The 21,517-nt window shown below is 45.1% G+C and overlaps 1 protein-coding gene across 2 annotated transcripts in view; it reads left to right on the forward strand.

Annotated features, from left to right (window-relative positions):
* SRFR1 (Tetratricopeptide repeat (TPR)-like superfamily protein) overlaps window positions 1–20,129 on the forward strand; it is a 122,393-nt gene extending 102,264 nt beyond the window's left edge. The window contains exons 7-24 of one of the 2 annotated variants that reach the window (XM_086488382.1): window positions 14,350–14,416; window positions 14,506–14,606; window positions 14,679–14,786; window positions 14,911–14,981; window positions 15,058–15,114; window positions 15,517–15,625; window positions 15,713–15,793; window positions 15,865–15,951; window positions 16,026–16,232; window positions 16,311–16,672; window positions 16,741–16,830; window positions 16,933–17,029; window positions 17,298–17,362; window positions 17,441–17,479; window positions 17,559–17,649; window positions 17,739–17,836; window positions 19,088–19,202; window positions 19,286–20,129. In XM_086488382.1, the coding sequence (XP_086344508.1) occupies window positions 14,350–14,416; window positions 14,506–14,606; window positions 14,679–14,786; window positions 14,911–14,981; window positions 15,058–15,114; window positions 15,517–15,625; window positions 15,713–15,793; window positions 15,865–15,951; window positions 16,026–16,232; window positions 16,311–16,672; window positions 16,741–16,830; window positions 16,933–17,029; window positions 17,298–17,362; window positions 17,441–17,479; window positions 17,559–17,649; window positions 17,739–17,836; window positions 19,088–19,202; window positions 19,286–19,459 (2,019 nt within the window). In that variant the 3' untranslated portion in view covers window positions 19,460–20,129. Of the gene's footprint in view, window positions 1–14,349; window positions 14,417–14,505; window positions 14,607–14,678; window positions 14,787–14,910; window positions 14,982–15,057; window positions 15,115–15,516; window positions 15,626–15,712; window positions 15,794–15,864; window positions 15,952–16,025; window positions 16,233–16,310; window positions 16,673–16,740; window positions 16,831–16,932; window positions 17,030–17,270; window positions 17,363–17,440; window positions 17,480–17,558; window positions 17,650–17,738; window positions 17,837–19,087; window positions 19,203–19,285 lie in introns of both variants that reach the window. The other variant, XM_086488380.1, reaches the window with a different exon arrangement.
* The last annotated feature ends 1,388 nt before the right edge of the window (window positions 20,130–21,517 follow it).

A 21,517-nucleotide genomic window follows, 5' to 3' on the forward strand; every position in this document is an offset into this window, starting at 1 on the left:
TATCTTTATGTGCCAGTATCCGTTTTGGAACGAGTATCTCCTCGCTTTCCTCCACTTCGGGTTGCTCATCTGGATCCCCATCATCGGGCACATCGCATTTAAAAGGCTTCAAGAGACTCACATGAAAAGCATTGTGAATTCTCCTAGTATCGGGTAGCTTCAGTCTAAAGGAGACATCCTTTATCTTTTCTTTTATCTGGAAAGATCTATAGTATCTCATGCTAAGCTTTGGAAAAAGCCGCTCCTTTGCCTTTTTCTTTCTCATGCGTGCCTTCTCAAAACGTAAGAGCACCCAATCGTCTTCCTTTAATTTCAAATCGCGACGGTGTCGATCTGCTGCCTTCTTGTGTCTTTCATGAGATTTCACTAAAGCCTCTCGGACCTTGGCAAAAGCAATGTCTAGGTCCTTGTGTATTGGTCAGCTTCAAAAATCTTTTCTTTCGTGCTTAAGAAGGGTGAACCTTTGGAGCACCTTCAATGATCTCAAATGGCGCCTTCCCCGTCGAAGAGTGGATCGTGTTATTGTAGGCAAATTCCACCAAGGGCAAAAACTTTTCCCATTGAGTCTTCTGATCAGAAATGTAAGACTTCAATAAATTCAGTACGACTGAATTTGCAATCTCAAATTGCCCATCTGTCTGCGGGTGGAAAGATGACGAGAACTGCAACCGTGTGCCAATGCTCTCCCAAATCGCCTTCCAAAACAAACTCGTGAATCGGGGATCTCTATCAGAGACAGTTGTCTCAGGCATGCCATGTTATCTGAATATCTGGGCAATGAACAATCTCGCTAAATGATCCGGCTTGACTGTTTTCTTCACGACCATTGTGCCCACTCTGTGTCTTCGGGAGATCAAAAATGAAATCCATAGCAATACTTTCCCAGGGGCGGGTGGGAATGGGTAAATACTAAAGGCTGTAACAATCCCTGTGCTTTACGCCTGTCAAACTTGACCTTCTGGCATACCAAGCCACTGCATACAAAATCGTCCACGTCCTTCTTGAGTCTCAGCCAAAAGAAGTATCGCTCCACACCTTTTAAGGTGGTGTCAATGCCGCGGTGACCCGTAAATGGTGCACAATGGCATTCAGTTAGAACCGTTTCCTTCAAAGGCTGTGTAACACAACATAGTTTTCTTCATCAAGTAGCCATCTCGAATGGAATATCCCGCTACTACCTCCCCATTCTGTATTCGACTGAATATATCTGAAAAATCTGGATATGTGGCGTACTGATTGACCATGTCCTCGAAGCTTCTATGATGAATCGCGGAAATATCCAAGAGTAACGGCTTCCGGGACAAAGTTCTTTTGTCCCTGCACATGGACAATCTGGAAGTGAAACTATGACAAGATGTTAGCCCACTACATCTGCTTTTCCGATAGCTGCTTCTGTGACAAGAAGTAGCGTAAACTCTGATCAGCAGTGAAGATCGTAAAATCGGCTCCGAGTAGGTAATGTTGCCACTGAGTAAGAGCATGGATAACTGCCAAAAGCTCTTTCTCATATATCTGTGCTGTCAATTCCGGCCTTGACAACAATCGGCTCTCATAGGCATTCCTACACTGACCAATATGGGAGGTAAGATATTGGCTCTCATAGGCAATGACATGGCCTTCTTGCATTAAGACCGCACCCAGACTACGACCACAAGGATCACAATATACTTCGAATGACTTTTGCTAATCCGGCAAAGTCAAAACTGGTCCTGTAGTCAATTTCTCTTTCAAAGTCTGAAAGGCATTCACCTCTATGAAAGGGACTGCTTTCTGAGTCAAGATATGCAAAGGGGAAGCAACCTTTGCAAATTTTCTAATGAGCCGCCGGTAGTAAGAACATAGGCCCAAAAAGCTTCTAACTTCATGGACATTCTTCAAATCGGGCCAATCACGTATAGTCTCAATGTTGGCCCGGTTCATCTGTACTCCTGTTGTTGAGACGGCATTGATCACCAACGTGTGATCTCGCAATGCCTGAAAGACCTGTAGCAGATGTTGTCTATGTTCTGCCTCATCCTTGGAGAAGACTATAATGTCATCAAAGAAAGTGCCAACAAAAGATCTGTACTCTCTGAAAATCATGTCCATCATTTGGTTAAAAGTCGCTGGAGCATTGGTAAGGCCAAAAGGCATCACCAAAAATTCATATAAACCGAAGCTCGTCCGAAGCCGATACAATAGGGACAGACTCGCCCTTCAATTTCACATCTAGTACAATTTTTGAGACAATTTCATTTGTCAATGTCGCTTTCTTCACTCGATAATCGACCACGGCGTTGTTCTTATGGTACCAAGGGACTCCAAGGAGGACATCACAACCTTCCAAGGGCATTATGTAGAAGTCCTCGTGCCCCAAATACCCCTGACAATGCAACCGAAGTTTGCCAATGGCAGGTGTAATGGCCACGTCCTGTCCGGGTGCTGCTAGAACTGCCTTTGCTTGTGGTCCATCCGATCAAGTGTAATCTCGAGCCGCGCCACCAATTCATGTGAAATGAAGTTGGCCTTGGCTCCTCCATCAAAGAAAATTGGGGCTTCTTGATCTTTCACTTTGCCCCAAGCTCGGCAAAGTTCTGTACTTTCATCAATCGTGCTTGGGTCAGTACCCATGCAATCTGGAACCAGTCCTGCTTTCATTGCCTTTTCGTCCACGTTCCTCAGTGGCTCTCGAACTCTCTGGCGTGTCTTCATTCTGTTCTTGCTCTGTAGGGCACTTTGTGGAGATGTGCCCATGTTCCCCGCATCCAAAACACTTCCCCTCTTTGATGTAGTTGGCCCTCTCTCGAAGAGTGAGCCGGGGTCGTGAATCCTTGTCTTTCATTTCTTGGGAACTCTTTTTCTTTCTACTTTCATTATTAGAAGTCTGTTGGGTTCTCTAAGTCAAGATCTCATCAGTGGGGTAAGTCAAATTGGAGTATATGGCAAAACCCCGTTTCGCATGACCCATCAATTCTTGAATAAAATTTGACATTTGTTCTAAGCAGTAATCTCGGATCTCTGAAGGAAGTCCGCAACCACCATTGAGGAGCGGCGCCATGAGTTTGCTTTTCATCGACATGCATCTTAGTGGACTGAGGTGGGCAACAGAGTTACTAGTGAGTTCTTTGAGACTGTGGGGCCTCGCCATGCGCGTACCAGTGTTAGTGATTTGAGGAGACTTGATGGGTCAGTTGCTTCAGAGCCAAAGGATATGCATGCGGTTGCTACTGACTTCGACCGTGAGTTGCTTTCAGCTGAGCCTTAGTTAGAGCGTCAGAGAGCAGGCTTGGGCACAGATGCCTTGCCTAGTTACTGAGGAGATGCGTCAGAGACTAGAGATGCCTCTCGAGCTAGAGGAGATACATGAGGCCCTCAGAGCACTTCCTCAAGTAGTTGCTCAGGGGAGGATGGTTTGACACCCAATTTTTTCTTGGAGTACTGGGAGCTGCTCGGTTTGGATCTATGTAGCACCTATCAACACATCTTGCACACTTGAGAGTTGCCTGGAAGCTTGATGAGGGGTTGATTTACCTTATTCCCAAGGAGGGGGCTCCTTGGATGAGATTCGACAGTGGCAACCCATTACTATTCTCAACTCAGCCTACAAAATCTTAGCGAAGGCTCTAAGTTTGAGAATTCAGCCACTACTTGAGAGCATTATACATGAGACTCAGGTAGGTTTTGTCAAATTGATAACATCTTTACCTTCTGGGAGGCATCTGCCCTCGCACATCTCCGAGGAGAGGATCTTGTGATACTCCTTCTCGACTTTGAGAAGGCTTACGACAGAGTCGACTGGGATTTCTTGGAGGGCACTCTACGCAAGATGGGCTTCTGAGACGCTTGGATCAGAGGGGTGTCTGCTCTCTACAGATGTGCGCACAGTCATGTGCTCTTGGGAGGGGAAAGAGGGGAACGCTTCATGCTCACGCATTCGGTTAGACAGGGTTGCCCTCTTGTCCCCTTCCTCTTTCTCTTCTATGTTGAGGCGATCAATAGATTTTTGACTTCACAGGAGGTTCGTTTGTGCGGCTTAGAGCTCCCTATTAGGGGAGACGAGTTGCTTAAGGCTAAGTTTGCTGACGAATCAGGCACATACTTGGAGGGCCATGAGGTCAATTTGCACAGTTGTGAGCATGCTCTTGAGTTGTTTTGTTGTGCATCAGGGGCACTGATCAACTACAGAAAGAGAGTGGCTTTTTGGGTTGGCAATGCTCCTATGCCTGATTGGTAGTGAGGCGAGGGCTTCAGGTGGATCCCCCCAAGGACTTCTGTACAATATCTGGGCTGTCAGGTAGGCCTAGGTTTGTCCCGAGAGCTGCAGATTGCCCCCCTCCTCCTATCCATTAGGAGGAAGCTGTTACATTGGAGCTTTGCATGACTCTCTTTGGCTGGTAGAGTGGTAGTGGGCAACCAAGTGCTTTTGGCTACTATGTAGTACATGACGTCTTGTTGGATCTTCTTGAGTTCCTGTATCAGCCAGCTGGAGAGGCTCATCAAGAATTTTATGTGGTTAGGGGGTTGCATCCGTACGACGTACGGATAAGATCCGTACAGTACAATCGTATAGTACAGATCCGTACGTATGGATAGGGATCTGTACGGATACTTTTTTTCAAAGAAAAAAATTTGTGGCATTGTGAGGTTTGCAAAACTTATTAGAGTTAGGACTTCATACTCAGTTTTGGATTATCATTATGTACTTTTTTTTTAATGCTCTTAGTTTTATGAGACCATGACATGAGACATTTGACACTCTTTGGTTGTAGACATTGATCAGCTTTGTGTTCTCACTGTTTGGTTAGAGTCGTGGACTCTAGTCTTTATTTGAATTCTTGGTGAATGCATAAGTAAATGTATACAGTACTCTCAGTTTTTTAGGCTTTGCGAACAAAAGGACGAATTTTTACGTACCTAAAAACTCAATCCATTCTGTACTACGTACCTTACGTACCGAATTTGTACCAAACACTACATACCTAGCTACCTTGGTGCGGCACCCAGTCAGCCAGGGTTGAGGTGTCCTGGCAGGTCATCAGCTTACCATGTTCTCAGGGAGGGTTAGGGATCATCGACCCAGCATGGCAGAGCAGAACCCTCCTTGGGAAGCTGGTGGTCAGAGGTCTTCCAGGAGAGGAGCCCTGGAAGGAGTTGTTGCTACATCGGATTTGTGCTCAAGTCCCTCGTACAGGTGGCCCATGGAGTCCGTCCATTAGGTGGGTTTTTACAGAGATGCGCCGGGTCAGCTTGAGCAGGGATGGGAGGACCACTTTGCCATGAGTCTGCTTAGGTGCTGGGACTGGGAGCAGCTGAGGAGTGGCCTAGAGCAACACGAGCACACTTGCATGGAGGAGCGCTTGTGACAGCCTCTTGTTTGGAACCCCGTGGTTAGCACACAGAGAGGCCACTTGGTTGGCAGTAGGCCTCATGTTTCTTGGGGTCCCATGGCAGAGGGTCCACGTTCGGTGACTGGCTATAGTTTTCAGACCTTCCCGAGGAGGTTCAGAGCATCCAGTTGCTAGGCATGGGGCGGGGGGGGGGGGGGGGGGGGGGGTTTGTGCAGAGCATGTGTCAGGATATTACAGATGCACATTGCTCTTGAGGTAGCAGCTCCGAGATGGACGGGGGCCTTCACACGCTTGGAGCTCAAAGACAGTGCCCCACATGTTTATTGAGATTTATGAGGAGGGGTGGCTTTAGAGAGTCTTAGTAGAGGCACAACAGGTTGCAGAGTGCTGTTTTCAGAGGATTAGAGTTGTGGGCATCTGTGGAAGCACCTACGTCATGGATCCTGACATATCAGATCTTGAGTTAGGACATTGGTGGCTTTGGGCCTGGGAGAGCAGCCCTTTGGTACGAGTACAATGGGACCCAAGAGAGTGGTTCTGGCGGGATCCCTTCGCTTCAGCCGATCACCTAGGGGTTCCTTTTTTCCAGTACACAGCGCATGAAAGAGTACGAGCGGAAGTGCGACGCGAGAGAGAGTGCGAGAAGAAGAGCACGACGATATGGTGAACTCGCTCTACTGTAATGTGTAGAGCATAGTGAGTTCTTATTAGGTTTTTACAAAAGAATATGTGTACATACTTGGCGGCCCGCCCACTTACTTGGGCGACCACATTGGGCTTTATACCCCAACAACCTCCCACTTAAAGTCCAATGTGGTACTTTAAGTGTGAGAGAAGCTACTATACAAGCTAATATACAAGAGATGTAGAGAAGTGATGTACTACCCTACACCTAACTGCTTGCGAAAATGCGCAAAGCTCTCTGAGGGAAGTCCTTTTGTAAGTAGATCAGCAGGATTTTCTGTGGTGTGAACGTTGACAAGCTGAAGTTGCTTATCCTCGAGCATTTCCCTGATGAAATGATACTTCACATCCACATGCTTTGTCTTTGAGTGATAAAGTGGATTGCGAGCCAATTGTATAGCACTTTGACTATCACAATATAACACAGGCATCTCTTCTTTGATTCCCAAATCTGTTACTAGTCGATTAAGCCAAATTGATTCTTTGCATGCCTCTGATGCTGCAACATATTCAGCCTCTGTAGTAGACTGAGTAACACAATCTTGTAATCTAGAACGCCATGATACTGCTCCACCAGCCAATGTAAATACATACCCTGACGTAGACCTTCGGTTGTCTAAGTCACCTGCATAATCTGAGTCTGTAAAACCCTTTACACTTAGCTCCTGACTCCCATAGCATATACGCATACTCTTTGTAGCTTTCAGGTATCTCAATATTCCTTTCACTGCCTCCCAATGTTTCTTGCCTGGGTTTGACATGTATCGACTTACTACTCCCACTGCAGATGCAATGTCTGGGCGAGTAGCAATCATTGCATACATCAAACTACCCACTGCAGACGCATACGGAATCTTATCCATTTCAGCCTGTTCTTCCTCAGACACAGGACAATCTTGTTTGCTAAGTTTCACATATGGTGGCAATGGAACACTCAATGCCTTTCCCTTCTCCATATTGAAACGTTGCAAAACCTTGTCGATATACTCTGTTTGAGATAACCAAATCAACTTCTTTGATCTGTCTCTCTCAATGCGCATACCAAGTATATGACTTGCCTCACCCATGTCTTTCATGTCAAACGATTTTGCCATCTTTGACTTCAAAGCTGAAATTTCTTCCAAGTGCTTGCCAGCAATCAACATGTCATCCACATACAAAATAAGGATCAGCCAACTGCCATCCTTAGCCTTCTTTGTATATAGACAGTGATCGAACTCACTACGTTTGTAGCCTTGAGAAAGCATAAACTTGTGGAATTTATGGTACCATGCCCTGGTGATTGTTTTAAGCCATAAAGACTCTTTAACAACTGGCATACCCAATCTTCCTTGCCTTTCTCAACAAACCCTTCTGGCTGCTGCATGTAAATTTCCACATCTAAATCACCATGCAAGAACGCTGTCTTGACATCCATTTGGTGCAACACCAAATCTAATATGGCAACCAATGCAAGAAAGCATCTCAATGTAGTCATCTTGACCACCGGAGAGAAGACTTCATCAAAGTCAATGCCTTGTTCTTGCTTAAAGCCCTTGGCAACAAGCTTGCTTTGTACTTTGACTGACTATCATGAGCGGTGATTTTATACCTGTAAACCCATTTACAAGGTAGAGCCTTTTTGCCCTGTGGTAATTTAACTAGCTTCCATGTCTTGTTTTTATGCAGAGCTGTCATCTCTGACTGCATGGCCAATTGCCAATTCCCGGAGTCCTTCATTTGCACTGCTTCCTTGTAACATGAAGGCTCATTGCAATCAGTCAACATGACATAATTCATAGATGGAACAAACCTATCAGGAGGTCGCGTGACACGTCCAGATCTACGCACAATAGGTGGCTCAGGCTCAGCCACAACCTGTGGTTCCACTCTATCCTGTCCTTGCTCCTCTTCAGCTCTTACATTTTGTCTTGCACGTGCAGGTCCATCTTCTTGGAAGACAACTCTTCTAATCTCCTCAACCCTCTCTAATGATATTTGGATTCATTAAAGTGAACATCATTGCTGCGGACAACCTTTCTGGATTCGGGATCCCAAAGTCTGTACCCCATCTCACCAGAATTACCATAGCCTAGAAAGATGCACTTTCTACTCTTTGGCTCAAGTTTGTTCCTAAATTCCTTTGGAACGTGAGTATATGCCTCACAGCCAAACACTCTGAGATGCTTGTATGAGGGTATTTTGCCTGACCATACCATCTCTGGCACTGAATCCTTCTGCAAAACCTTGCTAGGAGATCTATTTACAAGATGAACAACTGTTGATACAGCTTCAGTCCAAAACCTATTTGGCAGCTGTGCATTAGACAACATACTTCTGACCTTCTCTTGTATGGTCCTATTCATCCTCTCAGCAACACCATTTTGAGGAGGATTGTAAGGAGCAGTAAGTTCACGTTTTATACCTTTTGACTCACAAAAGTCCTGAAAGGCCTTTGAAACATACTCTCCACCATTGTCAGTGCGTAAGCATTTAAGCTTCTTGCCACTTTGATTCTCCACAAGTGTCACAAACGTTTTGAAAACACTAAACGCTTCATCCTTGTGCTTGAGAAAGTAAATCCATACTTTCCTCGAGTAATCATCTATAAATGTCATAAAGTAAGAAGCTCCCCCTAGAGATAGGTTAGGCATAGGTCCACACAAATCACTATGAACAAGTGCCAACTGTGTATCTCTTCTACTGCTTCTATGCTTATGTGGCTGCTGTGTTTGCTTACCATACAAACAATGTTCACAGAATTCAAAATCATTAAATGAAAAGCCAGGCAAATAACCAGAACGAGACAAGATTTCCATTCCCTTCTTGGACATATGTCCTAACCGGCTATGCCACAAAGAAACGTTCGGCTGCTCGGTTACATTGATTACATTTTTAAGAGACATTTGATACATAAATCATGTAAAGTCCTCCAGACTTTACTCCATGTGCTACTGTCATAGAACCCTTGGATATCTTCCACATGTTCTGTCCAAAAGTGGTGACGTAGCCAGCATCATCAAGTAAACCTGTGCTGATCAAGCTCTTTGTAATTGCGGGAACATGTCTCACATTCTTCAGCGTGAAAGAAGAGCCATTCTGAAACTTCAATTGAACATCTCCAACACCTAAGATCTCACATGTCTGCCCATTGCCTAGCCGAACATGATCTTTAGTGGTCACATAAGAAGTAAACCACTCCTTGTTTGGAGACACATGAAGTGATGTCCCTGAGTCTATAATCCAGTCACTCAGTGCATTTCCATCAGATGCTGTAAGAAGAGCTGAGTCCATTGTATTCTTCAAGAAGTAGATGTCTCCTGACACTAGACTGTCATCCTCTGCAACAGTGTTTGTCACATTTATTTCTTGAATCTTCACTGAGGACTTGTTCTTCTCACCATGGTCTTCAGCTTTCTCTTTGCCTTTTTCTGCTTTCCATTCTCTGCAGTCTCTTTTCATGTGACCCTTCTTGCCACAATGGTAGCATTCTATGTCACTCTTGCCTTTAGCACTGCGGGACTTGCTACGAGACTGATTCCTCTTTCCACCTTTGTACTTTTCTTTGGTCCTTCCCCTGACAACTAAGGCTGTTCCTTTGCCTTTGTCCATTGTCTTTCTATTGGTTTCTTCAGTAAGCAGACTTCCTTCTACACCTGCTATGTTCAAACCATCTGGAGGTGCAGAATTACTCAAAGCTGTGCGAAAAGTGTCCCAAATTTCCGGCAATGTGATCAACAAGAACATAGCTCTAACAGGTTCATCAAACTTGACACCTTGAGCTGACAACTGACTATAGATTGTGTTGAATTCATTCAGATGATTGGACATAGGTGTCCCTTCTTTCATCTTCAAGTCAACAAGCTTCTTAAGCCAGTATACCTGTGAAGCTGCACTCTGCTTCTCATAAAGATCACTTAGCTTTAACCATGCTTGATAAGCCGACATCTCGTCTGCTACATTGAAGTAAACGCTTTCTGCCAAAGTCAGCATAATGGTAGAAAGTGCCAATTCATCCATTTCGCTCCATTCATCTTCGTCCATATCTTCTGGTTTTATCCCCTTGAGCTTTATAGGTTTTATCTGCTTCTTTTGTACCAACACGTGCCAAATCTGCTTCTTCCACAATGGGAAATTGATTCCATCCAGCTTCTTGATATTGTAAAGAGCAGTGTCCTGTGATCCAGCCATAGTTACGCTTCACAGTAGTTTGCTTTTCTGGGAAAAATTCGGCAGAGTTTCCCCTGTAAACTGACCTCTTAACCAATATCAACCTGTCAAATGAACCAAGAAAGCTTCAGATTCTGCAGAAATTTTGGCAGAGTCTCCTTTGTAAAATGGCTCTGGTGTACTAAAAACAGACCAAAAAACAGCTCAAAAAACACTGTCTCTCTGACACTGTAAGCTGCGGATAAACTTGTCTTGTACCTGTACTGTCTCTCACTGTCCTATAAGCATAGACTGCGACAATGCCTCAACGGCAGTAAAGCAAAGATGCAATCCCAACTGTCTAACTCACAGTCAATACATCCTAGCTGCCTATCTAAGGGTGCTCGAGGGATCGCTCCAAGACCTGTATCACCGAAAGGATCTCAACATTCAAGAATCCCCCAGGTCAATAAAACCTCACTCGACCCTCAACAAAGGCTGCAGTAAATCTGACAGTACATAGACTTCCCACAAAGTCATACATCCACAAATTTCCCACTCTATGTTGTAACCGCTGCGGCGGTTGTTTGCTGCGTGACTCACAACCAGCAAACCCTCAACAGACATACATCATCTCTGACAATACATCCCATGTGGAAGTACCTGCAATGTCACGATGAAATCTGGAATATCAAGCAGCAAACACAAGCTACCTGATGAACTAGTGGATGTCGCCTACAGTCTGTGTGTAGATGCGTCCGTGTTGTATGTGACACGCCTCCAAGAACTGTGAGCCGTCCTTCGATGTGTAGACAGCCACAAATTAACACTCTGGGAGTGTCGATATCCTCAGCACCTGCAATCGTAGGCCAAAAACCCCAAATTTACAGAGTCGGATCTGCACCCGTCGAGACCACGTAGTCGAAAATGGCCTGCGGAGACCTTTGTCAAAGCCGAACGGTGGCCAGGATGACCTCAGAATGAAATTCTGACAACATCGAGCCCTTTGGGCTCACCCACGAGATTTGGGGCCGTGTCTTCGCCTGTCAAATTTCACTCCAATCTGAGTTGGTGACTCTAGCCTCCTGCAGTGCTGCCCCGAGCCTCGATCTGAGCTCTGATACCAGTTGAAGGAGTACGAGCGGAAGTGCGACGCGAGGGAGAGTGCGAGAAGAAGAGCACGACGATATGGTGATCTCGTTCTACTATAATGTGTAGAGCATAGTGAGTTCTTATTAGGTTTTTACAAAAGAATATGTGTACATACCTGGCGGCCCGCCCACTTACCTGGGTGACCACATTGGGCTTTATACCCCAACAACGCGTTTGGGGCGACACATTCTGATAGCACAAAGAGAGGCTCGCCCATTGGAGCACTTGACTAGCTGGAGGAGGGTCTCACATTCTATTGAATATAGTTCAAAAGCTCAAAAGCTGCCAACATAAATCACGGAAATCCGTACAGGCTGCCACGTCAGCAAGCCAGCACAAAAAGCGGAAATACGTACAGGCTGCCACGTGAGCGAAATCCGTACAGGTTGCCATGTCATCAGGCAATGCGAAATTCGGAGATCTGCACAGGCTGTCAGGTCATCGATTTCTACGCTATTCTTTGTGTGTGTATGTGTGTGTGTGGGTCCAGCTTTATTTTAATGCCTTTATGTCCTCTAGGTCCCATCAGATGGGGTCCCAAAAGTTGGTGGAACTTAGTTTTACTTCGTCTGTTACTTTCTTTTAGGGTTTAGGCCCCTCGGCCGGAATCTGAAGGTTGGCGCCTTTTTTCAGTGACTTGACACGTCAGCAATTTGTGACAATTCCTAATTGGGTGAGATTACCTGGATATGTAATCTTAGTGCATCAAGACACCCGTTAGAGATCAACGCGGTCTAGTTGTTATGGCTAATTTTGCTACGCCAGATAATCAAGAGCTCCGATGTGGAATGAGAATATACTCCTCATTGGATGAGATTTTTCTGGGAAGCCAACGACCCAGCATATCAAGAGCTCTGATTTGGAATGAGAAAACTCCTCGGAATGTCCCTCAGAACGACCCTCGGAAATTTTTGAGCTAACTTTAGTTGTTTTGCATAACCGCGGACGATTTCTCTCTTTCAAGAAGGGGGGATGTCAGAAAATGCTGACTTGTCAAGCCACTGAAGATCCGAGCCATCTTGAAGATCCCGGCCGAGGGGCCTAAACCCTAAGAAGAAGCAGCAGAAGAAGAATTCTTACCAACTTATGGGACCTCGTCCGATGGGGCCCTAGTGACACAAGATACTTCAATAAAGCAGGACCAACACTCACACACTCAATCTCTGGCGTAAAAACTGATGACGTGGCAGTTGTACGGACGCTCCGTGTTTTGCGTTGACTGCCACGTGGCACTGTACATATTTCCACAAAACACACTGACTAGTGATGATGTGGCAGGTGTATGGATTTTTGCGTTTAAATTTGCTGGCAACTCTTGGGGAGTCCATAAGCTTTTAGAACTTGAATGCTTTTCATGTAAGCTGCTTTTGGGCCTAGGGCCTTTAAATGAGACCCATGGGCTCTCACTGTGGCAATCTACCCGCAGGAGATGCAGAGCAGAGCCATGGGAGTTGTACCTTGTTGAAGCAATATAAAGAAATACCGAAAGGGGCGCGAGGGTTTGGGGCCAGTGCTCCCTCGAGATGGAACTCTGTCACTCCCCGTCTCATGTGTCGTGCATCTCTTTTAGTTTAGTTGTTATTTGAAGTGCTTAAAGTTGTTCAATCTGCTCCTTTTTTGTTGGCAAGTGGTACCTGTCCCGTTACCCCCCCCCCCCCCCCCCCTCCTCTCTTCCTCTCTCCCCTTCCCCTTTTCACCTCTGTAGCGCTTTGGTGTTGGTCATGTTCTAGAGGTTTTATCGTTTCATTCAACCTCACTTTGGTAAGCCATTTTGGCTTTTTGGGCATAGTCGCTTGTTGCCTTTTGGAGTATTGTGCATTCATTGTCAGGTTCAGATGCTGTTTTCTCTGTCGAGAATCTGCTATTTCTGTGACATTTTGTGGCATGGCCATGGGATTCTTGGCAACCTGTAATCTTTCAATACAGCAGATACAACAGTTTTCTGCCGGGAGGACTCTTCATTTCGTCCATCACTGGTAAGAGAAGAGAGGGCAAGCAATCTATTGAGGGTAAGTATGGAGGTGGGGGTGGCATGGGTCTCTATTAGTGAATGTGGGGTGTGTGAGACTTGAGGGCAGTTGGGTGGGGGTGTGGTCCTGAAATGATTGAAGGACACTGACAATGTTAGTGGCAATGTTGTTGTGAACGTCAAGCTTCAGTGAGTCTACTGTCTATCTTCGGAGCCATGAAAAAACCTAGTATGCAGAGATGTAAATGAATGTATGCTCATATGTGCGCTCATGCATGCGTGTGCGCATGAAACTTGGGGGTGTCATGATATCTAGATCTACTCCTGATATTGGGTTTCAATCATGTTACTGGGGCTAAACACTAGGCAGGATGGAGCTGAAAATCATAATATCTTGCGATTGATAATTTTCCTGTCCTTTCTTTAAGATTTGCACTACCCTTCATAGGTGAATCTGGGTTTTCCTTGTATTTATCGAGGTTGCTATTTCAGTATTCTGGTACTCCATGTCTCTGATTATGTATCAGTAGTTTGAGATCTGTCTTTTCTGATTCTGCTTAATCTGACCATCTGATATATGAAGATCTGAACCACTATCAGATCTAGCTTAGCTTGTCACTTATCCTTGTCTACTTGATCATGATCATACATTTCTGGCCACACTAGAGAGCATAATAGACTTGGTGAAATGTAAGTCTCAAAATGCTTAATCTTACTCGTAGAAAATGATGTTAAGTATTCTGTTTCTTGAACTTGTACGTCTGTTGTGCAGTTTTATTAGGCCCAAATGTGGGCCAAATATGTCCAGATTAATCTTGAAGAGGGTCAAACACTCTTCTGCGCTATCTATTGGAATCTTCTTTCTTTTCTCTTTCTCATGATTGTTTGTTTTGTACAAGTCAGACCTTTTCTGATGTTATGGAGGTACATGTATGCTAAAAGCATCTTGCAATTTTGTGACCGATATGTAGTTGGATTTCCTGACTGAGTAGCACCAGTAGTTTCCTATATATCTCTCAGAAGCAAGGAAAGACATCTGCACATTCATCAGTATTATTGACAATATATCGATCTATTATCTTGTGGCAGGCTATTTCAGATCTTTCGAAGGCTCTAGAGTTTGAACCAAAGTCTCCAGACGTTCTTCATGAAAGAGGTGCCATGGTGACTCGTAATATCTATTAGGAAAGATCTTCAAGGTCTGTGTAACTTCCACTTTGAACCATCTCCAATGGTGCAATGCAGGTACTCTGCTCTACAGATCTAAAGACTATGAAGCTGCTGTAAACGATCTGCAGGAGTGTGTAGCAGTGGATGCCTCCAACAAACTTGCCTATAACTATTTGGTGAGACTTAACTGCTGAAGCTATTTTTGTCTTCCCCACTGACTCAAACCTAACTGACGCTTGTTTTTGAAGGGACCTGCTCTTCTTGCGACTGGTTATCATACAGAAGGAATCGATGCCCATTACAAGGCAGTGGAGATAGACCCAGATTTTAAGGAAGGGTGGACTCAACTAGCTCAGGTTTTAAGTTTTAGCTGTTTGGCATTACATTTTCCTGTTTTGGGTATGTCTAGTACTTTCTGGTTGTGACTTGAGCCTTGATAAAAAAAGTGCGCCAAGTGTCCTTTGCATGCTTTGTTTGTAGACTTTCTCAGAGCTTGGGAAGACTGATAAAGCATTGGAGTGTCTGCAGAAGGCTCTCCTCATAGATGATAAGTAAGCTCAGTTCACCAAGTACATACAGCTCAAAGTGTGGTCATTTTCATAATGCGCTTGGTGGTTCACCTTGTAGATACGTAAATGCATATCGATTACTAGGCTCATTGCGACAAGGACTTGGAGATCACAGGTATGTTATAGTACTCTCTGATGTAAGTTTTTCTACTCGTTTTTCTCTAATGTAGACCCTTATTTGATAAAGATGATGGTCCAAATTATCTAGTTTAATATGAGTGTCTCAGCTGTATGGGAAACGAGTCTTGGAGGTTTAGATGACACTTAAAGCAAGCTTTCAGACTCAGCGCACTCTTACTTATTTATGTTGGGAGTGCAACCTAGACTTTCTACAAGGAAGACAGGGTTATAGCATCAGTGTTGCAATTTGTATGCATATAGCCAAGGTTGAAAAGCTAGTTTAGTAGAAGGTTATCAGAGATCTATGAAACAAGATTCTGTGGGTGAATGTTTGCAATTAGGATGTGTCTGTCTAGTCGTTATTTCTTGACTTCACAATTGTTCGCTTATGTGGCAGGGGTTCTGTCAAGGAACTGACATCAGGCTTGCAGATAGATTCTGATAATATGGAATGCAAATATTTGCGAGGATCTTGTCGGCATGCACTTGGAGAGTATGCAGATGCTGTATGTGTGGAATGCTCCTAGCAATGACTTAAGCTTCTTTTTCTTTATATTGAAATTTAAGTTACAATATTCTGGTCGATTATACAGGTGAAGGATTATGAAGGAGTTTTGGACATGGAGGTTGACAGTATTGAGAAGTGTGTACTGCAATACTTGGCTTTTTATCAGGTATGCCAAAAATGTGTATTGAGGAAGAGCTGTTTAGCTGAAGTTTCCTGATTGAATCACCTTCTTTGTAGCGCGTTATTGCGCTATACACAGCATCCAGAGCCAACTATCCATTCAGCTGTTTTGACATTGACCAAGATCTCCACCCATTGTTGAAGGTGATACAACTGAGAAACCCTGTTGATTATGAAACTGTCACACAAATATATCACATTGGTTGTTCACGTTTCAGGAAGCATGGTGCAAGAGAGTACGTCCTTCATCAGAGATATTCCCATATTGCTGCCAGCCACCCGTAAAGGAATCATTGAGAAGTGGACGTGTTAGAGGGCAGGATTTTGTCATATCAAGAGCTAAAAGGTCTCTTTTAGAGGCTGCTGACCAGATAGGAGTTAGAATGCAGTACAACTGCCAGGGTTTTCCAAGAAACAGGCGTCAGGTATTCTCCCTGTAATACAATATTGATGTTCCTGTACAGGTTTTCTGTAAATTGAAGGATTACCCTGGTTGGCTGCAGCATCGCATGGCAGGATTAGCTGCTCTTGAAATTGCACAGAAGGTGCTCAATACATGGAAAGCCATGAGAGATCCTTTGGCTGCTCAGGAAAAGCCCAGTGGTGTTAAATCTGGAAAAAGGGCCAGAAGAAGGGACTCTGTAGGGGTTATTAGTCACAATCGTGGAGGAGTTTGTAGCAGCAGTAATCGTGGAGGAGTTTGTAGCAGCAGTAGTAGTAATGGAGATGGGTTCTGTGGTTGCTATGAGGATAAGTCCACTTCTGGGAGGCTCATCTTAAATTGGCACGACGTTTACTCAATTGCTGTCAAATGGAGGCAGATATCTGAACCTTGTGATCCAGTTGTTTGGGTCGATAAATTAAGGTAGGCCCAAAAGTTGACGTTCTAGTGTACCTAGCCCTCGGCACAGTTAGTAAATCTTAGCTGTGCAGTGAAAAGGAATTCAAAGCTGGGTTTGGATCACATACTCCCATGGTGCTGGGCCAAGCGCGAGTTGTACGATATTATCCGAACTTCCCTCGGTAGGATTCAACTTTGAAAGCAATTTTCCCTGAAGAGTGTTCTTTACTTCAAGTCGCTTTAGTATGGTTGTGCTTATCATCAATTGCTTGGTATTATGTAAGGGCATTTGCTATTTTAAAGGACATGATAATAAGCAAAAGGTGTGTGTATGACGCCTCAAATGGTCCAGTTCTACTTTCAAAATTGCAGTTACAAGCTGTGAGTGCTTCTTACTTTGTGGGGTCTGACTTGCATGAACACACTTAACAGCCATGTGAACACATACATAAATATATGGTGTCTGTCGTGGATGACATGGATTGAGCGTCCCATTTTTTTGGCATCTCATTATGTGTTATGCTATTTTCACCAGAGAAAGTTGTGAGGAACAGCAAGTCTTTGATCTTTATTGTCCTCTTATGAGCACTTGAATTGTTGCAAAACCTTTTTCGCTTCTCAGATTGAAGCTGCAGAATCATGTAATCAGATGTATGAAGTTATTGGTGAAGACTTCTGGGTGGTAACTCCTTGTCACAGTGTCGCCTCAGGAGGGTAAGTGTTAAATGCCGATTTTCAACAATGATGTTCACATTCACCAGAGATTGTGAGATAACAATCTTGACAATGCAGGAAAGTTTTGGATGGCACACGGCTCACCCTGCAGAAAATGTATTGTAGCTTGTTATGTTGCTGCCTACATAGCTCTTCAGCGGGTGTTCGCTTACATGTTTATATTTGGCCTTGTCAGGGGTGAAAATGGTTTTGACTTCTCGATAAGAACCCCTGGCACGCCTCCACGTTGGGCCGACTTTGATCATGAATTGTCAGCTGCATGGGAGGTACAAATAAGAATAACAATTACGCTCCGCGCATTATTGTGAAGTTTGTACATTATTTTGAGGTTGAAATGTCTTATCTATCTCTGCAGAACCTTTGCGATACATTTTGCTGGGAGGCGTCTGGTTCAACAGATGCAAAGCTACTTGGGAAAGTTCAGAACTGCATATTGAAGTTGACATATTACTGGTAATTTTCATCACAAATTGTCTCATAAATATCGTACTTGTGCGAGGGGAGGCATGACTGACATTGCTTAGAAGATAGTTCAGAATGTTCACTAGGTGTATGTGAAAAGTAGATCAAGCGCATAATTATACATGGTTGTTAAGTTTATGCACGTCTGATATGGAGTTAGCGTCTTGGTAATAAAAAGATGTGAACTAGGAATCCTATGGCAAAACTCTTTTGTTATGCTATCTGGCCATTGTCCTGATGGGGATCACGAGTGGATAAAGGCTTCCCACGCGGCTGGCTACATGGTGTGCCAAGGCATAGGTCCTAACATCATTAGGCTGTAATAGAATGTCCTCAAAGATGGACCTTGGACACATGGGTTCTGTATATTGAACTTACAGTATTTAATTCTTTTCACAAATAGGATATCTTGAACATTTCTATCCTTAGTAGTTATGATACACATAGTAGCATATTGTTTGTTCATTATTGTATTTTACTTCCATCTTCTACACCTGCACTTGGTCCTCTTTGCTTCGTTTTCCTCTCTAAGAGGGTTTCTCATATATGTTGATGCCGTAACTGTTTATCACCTTGTTAAGATTGACTGCTAGATACACAGCATCAGGTTTTTTGCCACTTTTGGTACCCTACTATGCCAAGGTGTATATTATCAGCCCCTCTGACGTGCTGACCTCTACAAGCACATGATGACCTTGCAGCATATGGTCCCCTACTATACAAGGTTGTACCCTGCAAAGCAATGACCTCCACAAGGATGTGATGACCATCTGGCCTTCCCAGTGCTAATAGGCCACCATTGCAGCATGCTTTATGGGAACAATGCACTGGGAGGGCCTATGCAGCCAAAATTGGCTACAAAATTCAATTTAGTGAGGTTGATGGGGCAGTAATGATTATTGAATTTCTCTAGTAGTTTCAAGACTAAAGTAAGATATGAAAGCTCCATATTTTTATGGAACTGAAAGTGCTTACCATGTATAATCGCTTGTGTTTTTCCAAACAAAATTAGGGTCACGTATGTTTCAATTTCAAAGGTTGAACTTACTCCAATCATACCTCCATACTTTTTATGGGATTGCCGTATGGAAACACTGGGAAAGAGCTATGCCACTTCATGCTTTCATCTGGCTTGTAGGGGAGTGTCAAGTCTTTGGTCTCATGTGCTAAGAAGTTGCCAATGCTTTTGTAAACTGTTAAAAGGAAGTGAAGTTTGCTACTGGCTTCTTCCTGTGTGTTCAGGTACAACTTTATGCCTCTTGCACGGGGAACGGCTGCAGTTGGGTACATAACACTTTTGGGCCTGTTTCTTGCTGTGGGTATGGAGATAACCGCCAGTATTCCAGAGGGTGTGCAGGTTTGTATAATTGCTGCACAAACAGAGAAATTATTTCACCACATACAACAATTACAACTAAAGAGAAATTTGTTTCACCTCAGGTGGACTGGGAGGCAATTTTGTCTCCAAATGTGAGCCTTTTCACTGAAGCAATTAGCAAGTGGTTATACCCTTCCATCAAGCTGACTAATGCTTGGCAAAGCCTTCCAGATGTGAGCTCCACCTTCCCGACTACAGGGTCGGTAGTAGCTGCATTGAGCTCTTATGACATTTAATGTTCAACATGGACACATTGTTATTTATTATTCAAGAAATGTGCTCTCTCTCTCTCTCTCTCTCTCTCTCTCTCTCTCTCTCTCTCTCACATTGTTTATTCAGAGATGGTTTTGACTCGTTAGATAGAGTCATGAGATATCATGATCAAAGATGTCTCGGATTATTCCTACTTGAGATACAGAGACATAGAGACACTCTATTGAGTGGGCAAAGACAGAGACAGTCTCAGAGACGCATCCCAGATTTCTTCAGCCTGAGTACCACAGAGGCAGAGGGGACACCACCATCACAGAGCTCGGTTCCCACCCATACACACACCAGCGGTACTCTCATTGATCGAGACGACCGCGACTGAGGAGGGGAGCCACGCAGCACCGACGGAGATTGCGGCAGAGGATCCACAGGATTCTAGCACGACACCCAGAGTGTCTATCTGGATAGGCTTCATGCTACTGCTATATTGTATCATGGTGACACTTATCCCCACTTTGTACCTTTATGGCATGATACCATTGATCAGCCTACCAGCCACCCATAGGAGTCGGTAGCACTCCTATCAGTTTCTTTGTTTGTACCCAGACTTGGTACTAGACTCATCATTGTAATCAGTTGGTCTCATAGGTCATTTTGGCCTTTTGTAGACGTTAATATATCATTTCATTTCATTTCTCTCTCTCTCGGGATAGATTCCTACGATGTTAAAATTCTCTTCTTCTTCTTCTTGTTCTTCTCTCTCTCTCTCTCTCTCTCTCTCTCTCTCTCTCTCTCTCTCTCTCTGCCCCCCGCTGGCCCTGCTCGCTCGCTGCCCCCTCGCCCTGCTCGCTGCCCCACGCCCCTGCCCCTGCCCCTGCCCGCGCGCCACTGTGCCCGACTGCAGCCCCGCGCGCTGCTGAGCCTCTCTCTGTGCTGCTCGCTGCTTGCGCCCCCCCCGCCCCCCCCCCCCCCCCCCCCCGCCTTTGCCCTCGCGCCCGCCGCCCTGCACCCCCGCCTCTGCCCCGCGCGCCCGTCGTCCTGCACCCCTGCTGCGCTGCCCTAGCCCCCCAACCTCTACACGTAGAATGTCTCCCCCCCCCCCTTTCCTACGCGTAGCATGTATTTCCTCCCCCGCACCTCCCTTTTTTTCTTTCACGCGTAGGACGTCAAATTTTTTTTATTTGCGCCCCCGTTCCCCCCACTCATACTTATTCCCCCCCCCCCTCCCCCCCCCCCCCCCCCCCTCTCTCTCTCTCTCTCTCTCTCTCTCTCTCTCTCTCTCTCTCTCTCTCTCTCTCTCTCTCTCTCGTAACTAACGTTTTCACCCCCGGGCCATACCGCCTCTGCTCTACCACTCGCCGAGACCGTTGCTAGTGTGGGTGCATACGTGGATCTAACCCCCCCCCCCCCCCCCCCCCCCCCCCCCCCCCCCCCCCCCCCCCCCCCCCCCCCCCCCTTCTTGCGGACAGCGATCAAGCATGAGGAAGACAAACGATAAAGCCGACCCCTTAGAGGATGCCATTCGAAAATGCAAAGAGGAAATGACGGAGACCATCACCAAGTTGAACCGCCATCTCTGGGACACAATAAATATTCTCGAAGGACGTGTGCTGATCCAAGAGAGCAAGATAAGCACGCTAGAAGATCGAGTGACGACCCAAGAGGAAGAGATCGCGTCACTCAAGAAAGAACTCGTCGAAGCCCGATCAAGAAACACACTGGAAGAGGGCGAACTGCAACCCTCAGTAATTGAAGAAATCAACACGATCAAGGAACAAGTACGGGCCATCAAAGAGGGAGAAGAACATCACAAAGAAATGACGACTTCTTGGGTGGATGTTCTTACCAAAACCCAACAAAAGGCGGACGAAGCCGAGAAATTGATCAAGGTGGCCAAGAAAGGGAAAGACAAGGAGATAACGCCCATGTCCACACCCAACAACATCATTAACTAGACACTAGAGGAGGAGCAGAGGAGAAGGGTGCGCGCTTTACATGTGAGAATTTGCGGTCTTAAAGACAAAGGCAATGTGGACGAAGAAGTAAAAGAACTCATAGCCTTGATGGGGATTCATGAGCCAACA

This window comes from Adiantum capillus-veneris, chromosome 18 (assembly GCF_014529385.1).
Source record: "Adiantum capillus-veneris isolate H3 chromosome 18, ASM1452938v2, whole genome shotgun sequence".
Lineage (NCBI taxonomy): Eukaryota > Viridiplantae > Streptophyta > Polypodiopsida > Polypodiales > Pteridaceae > Adiantum > Adiantum capillus-veneris.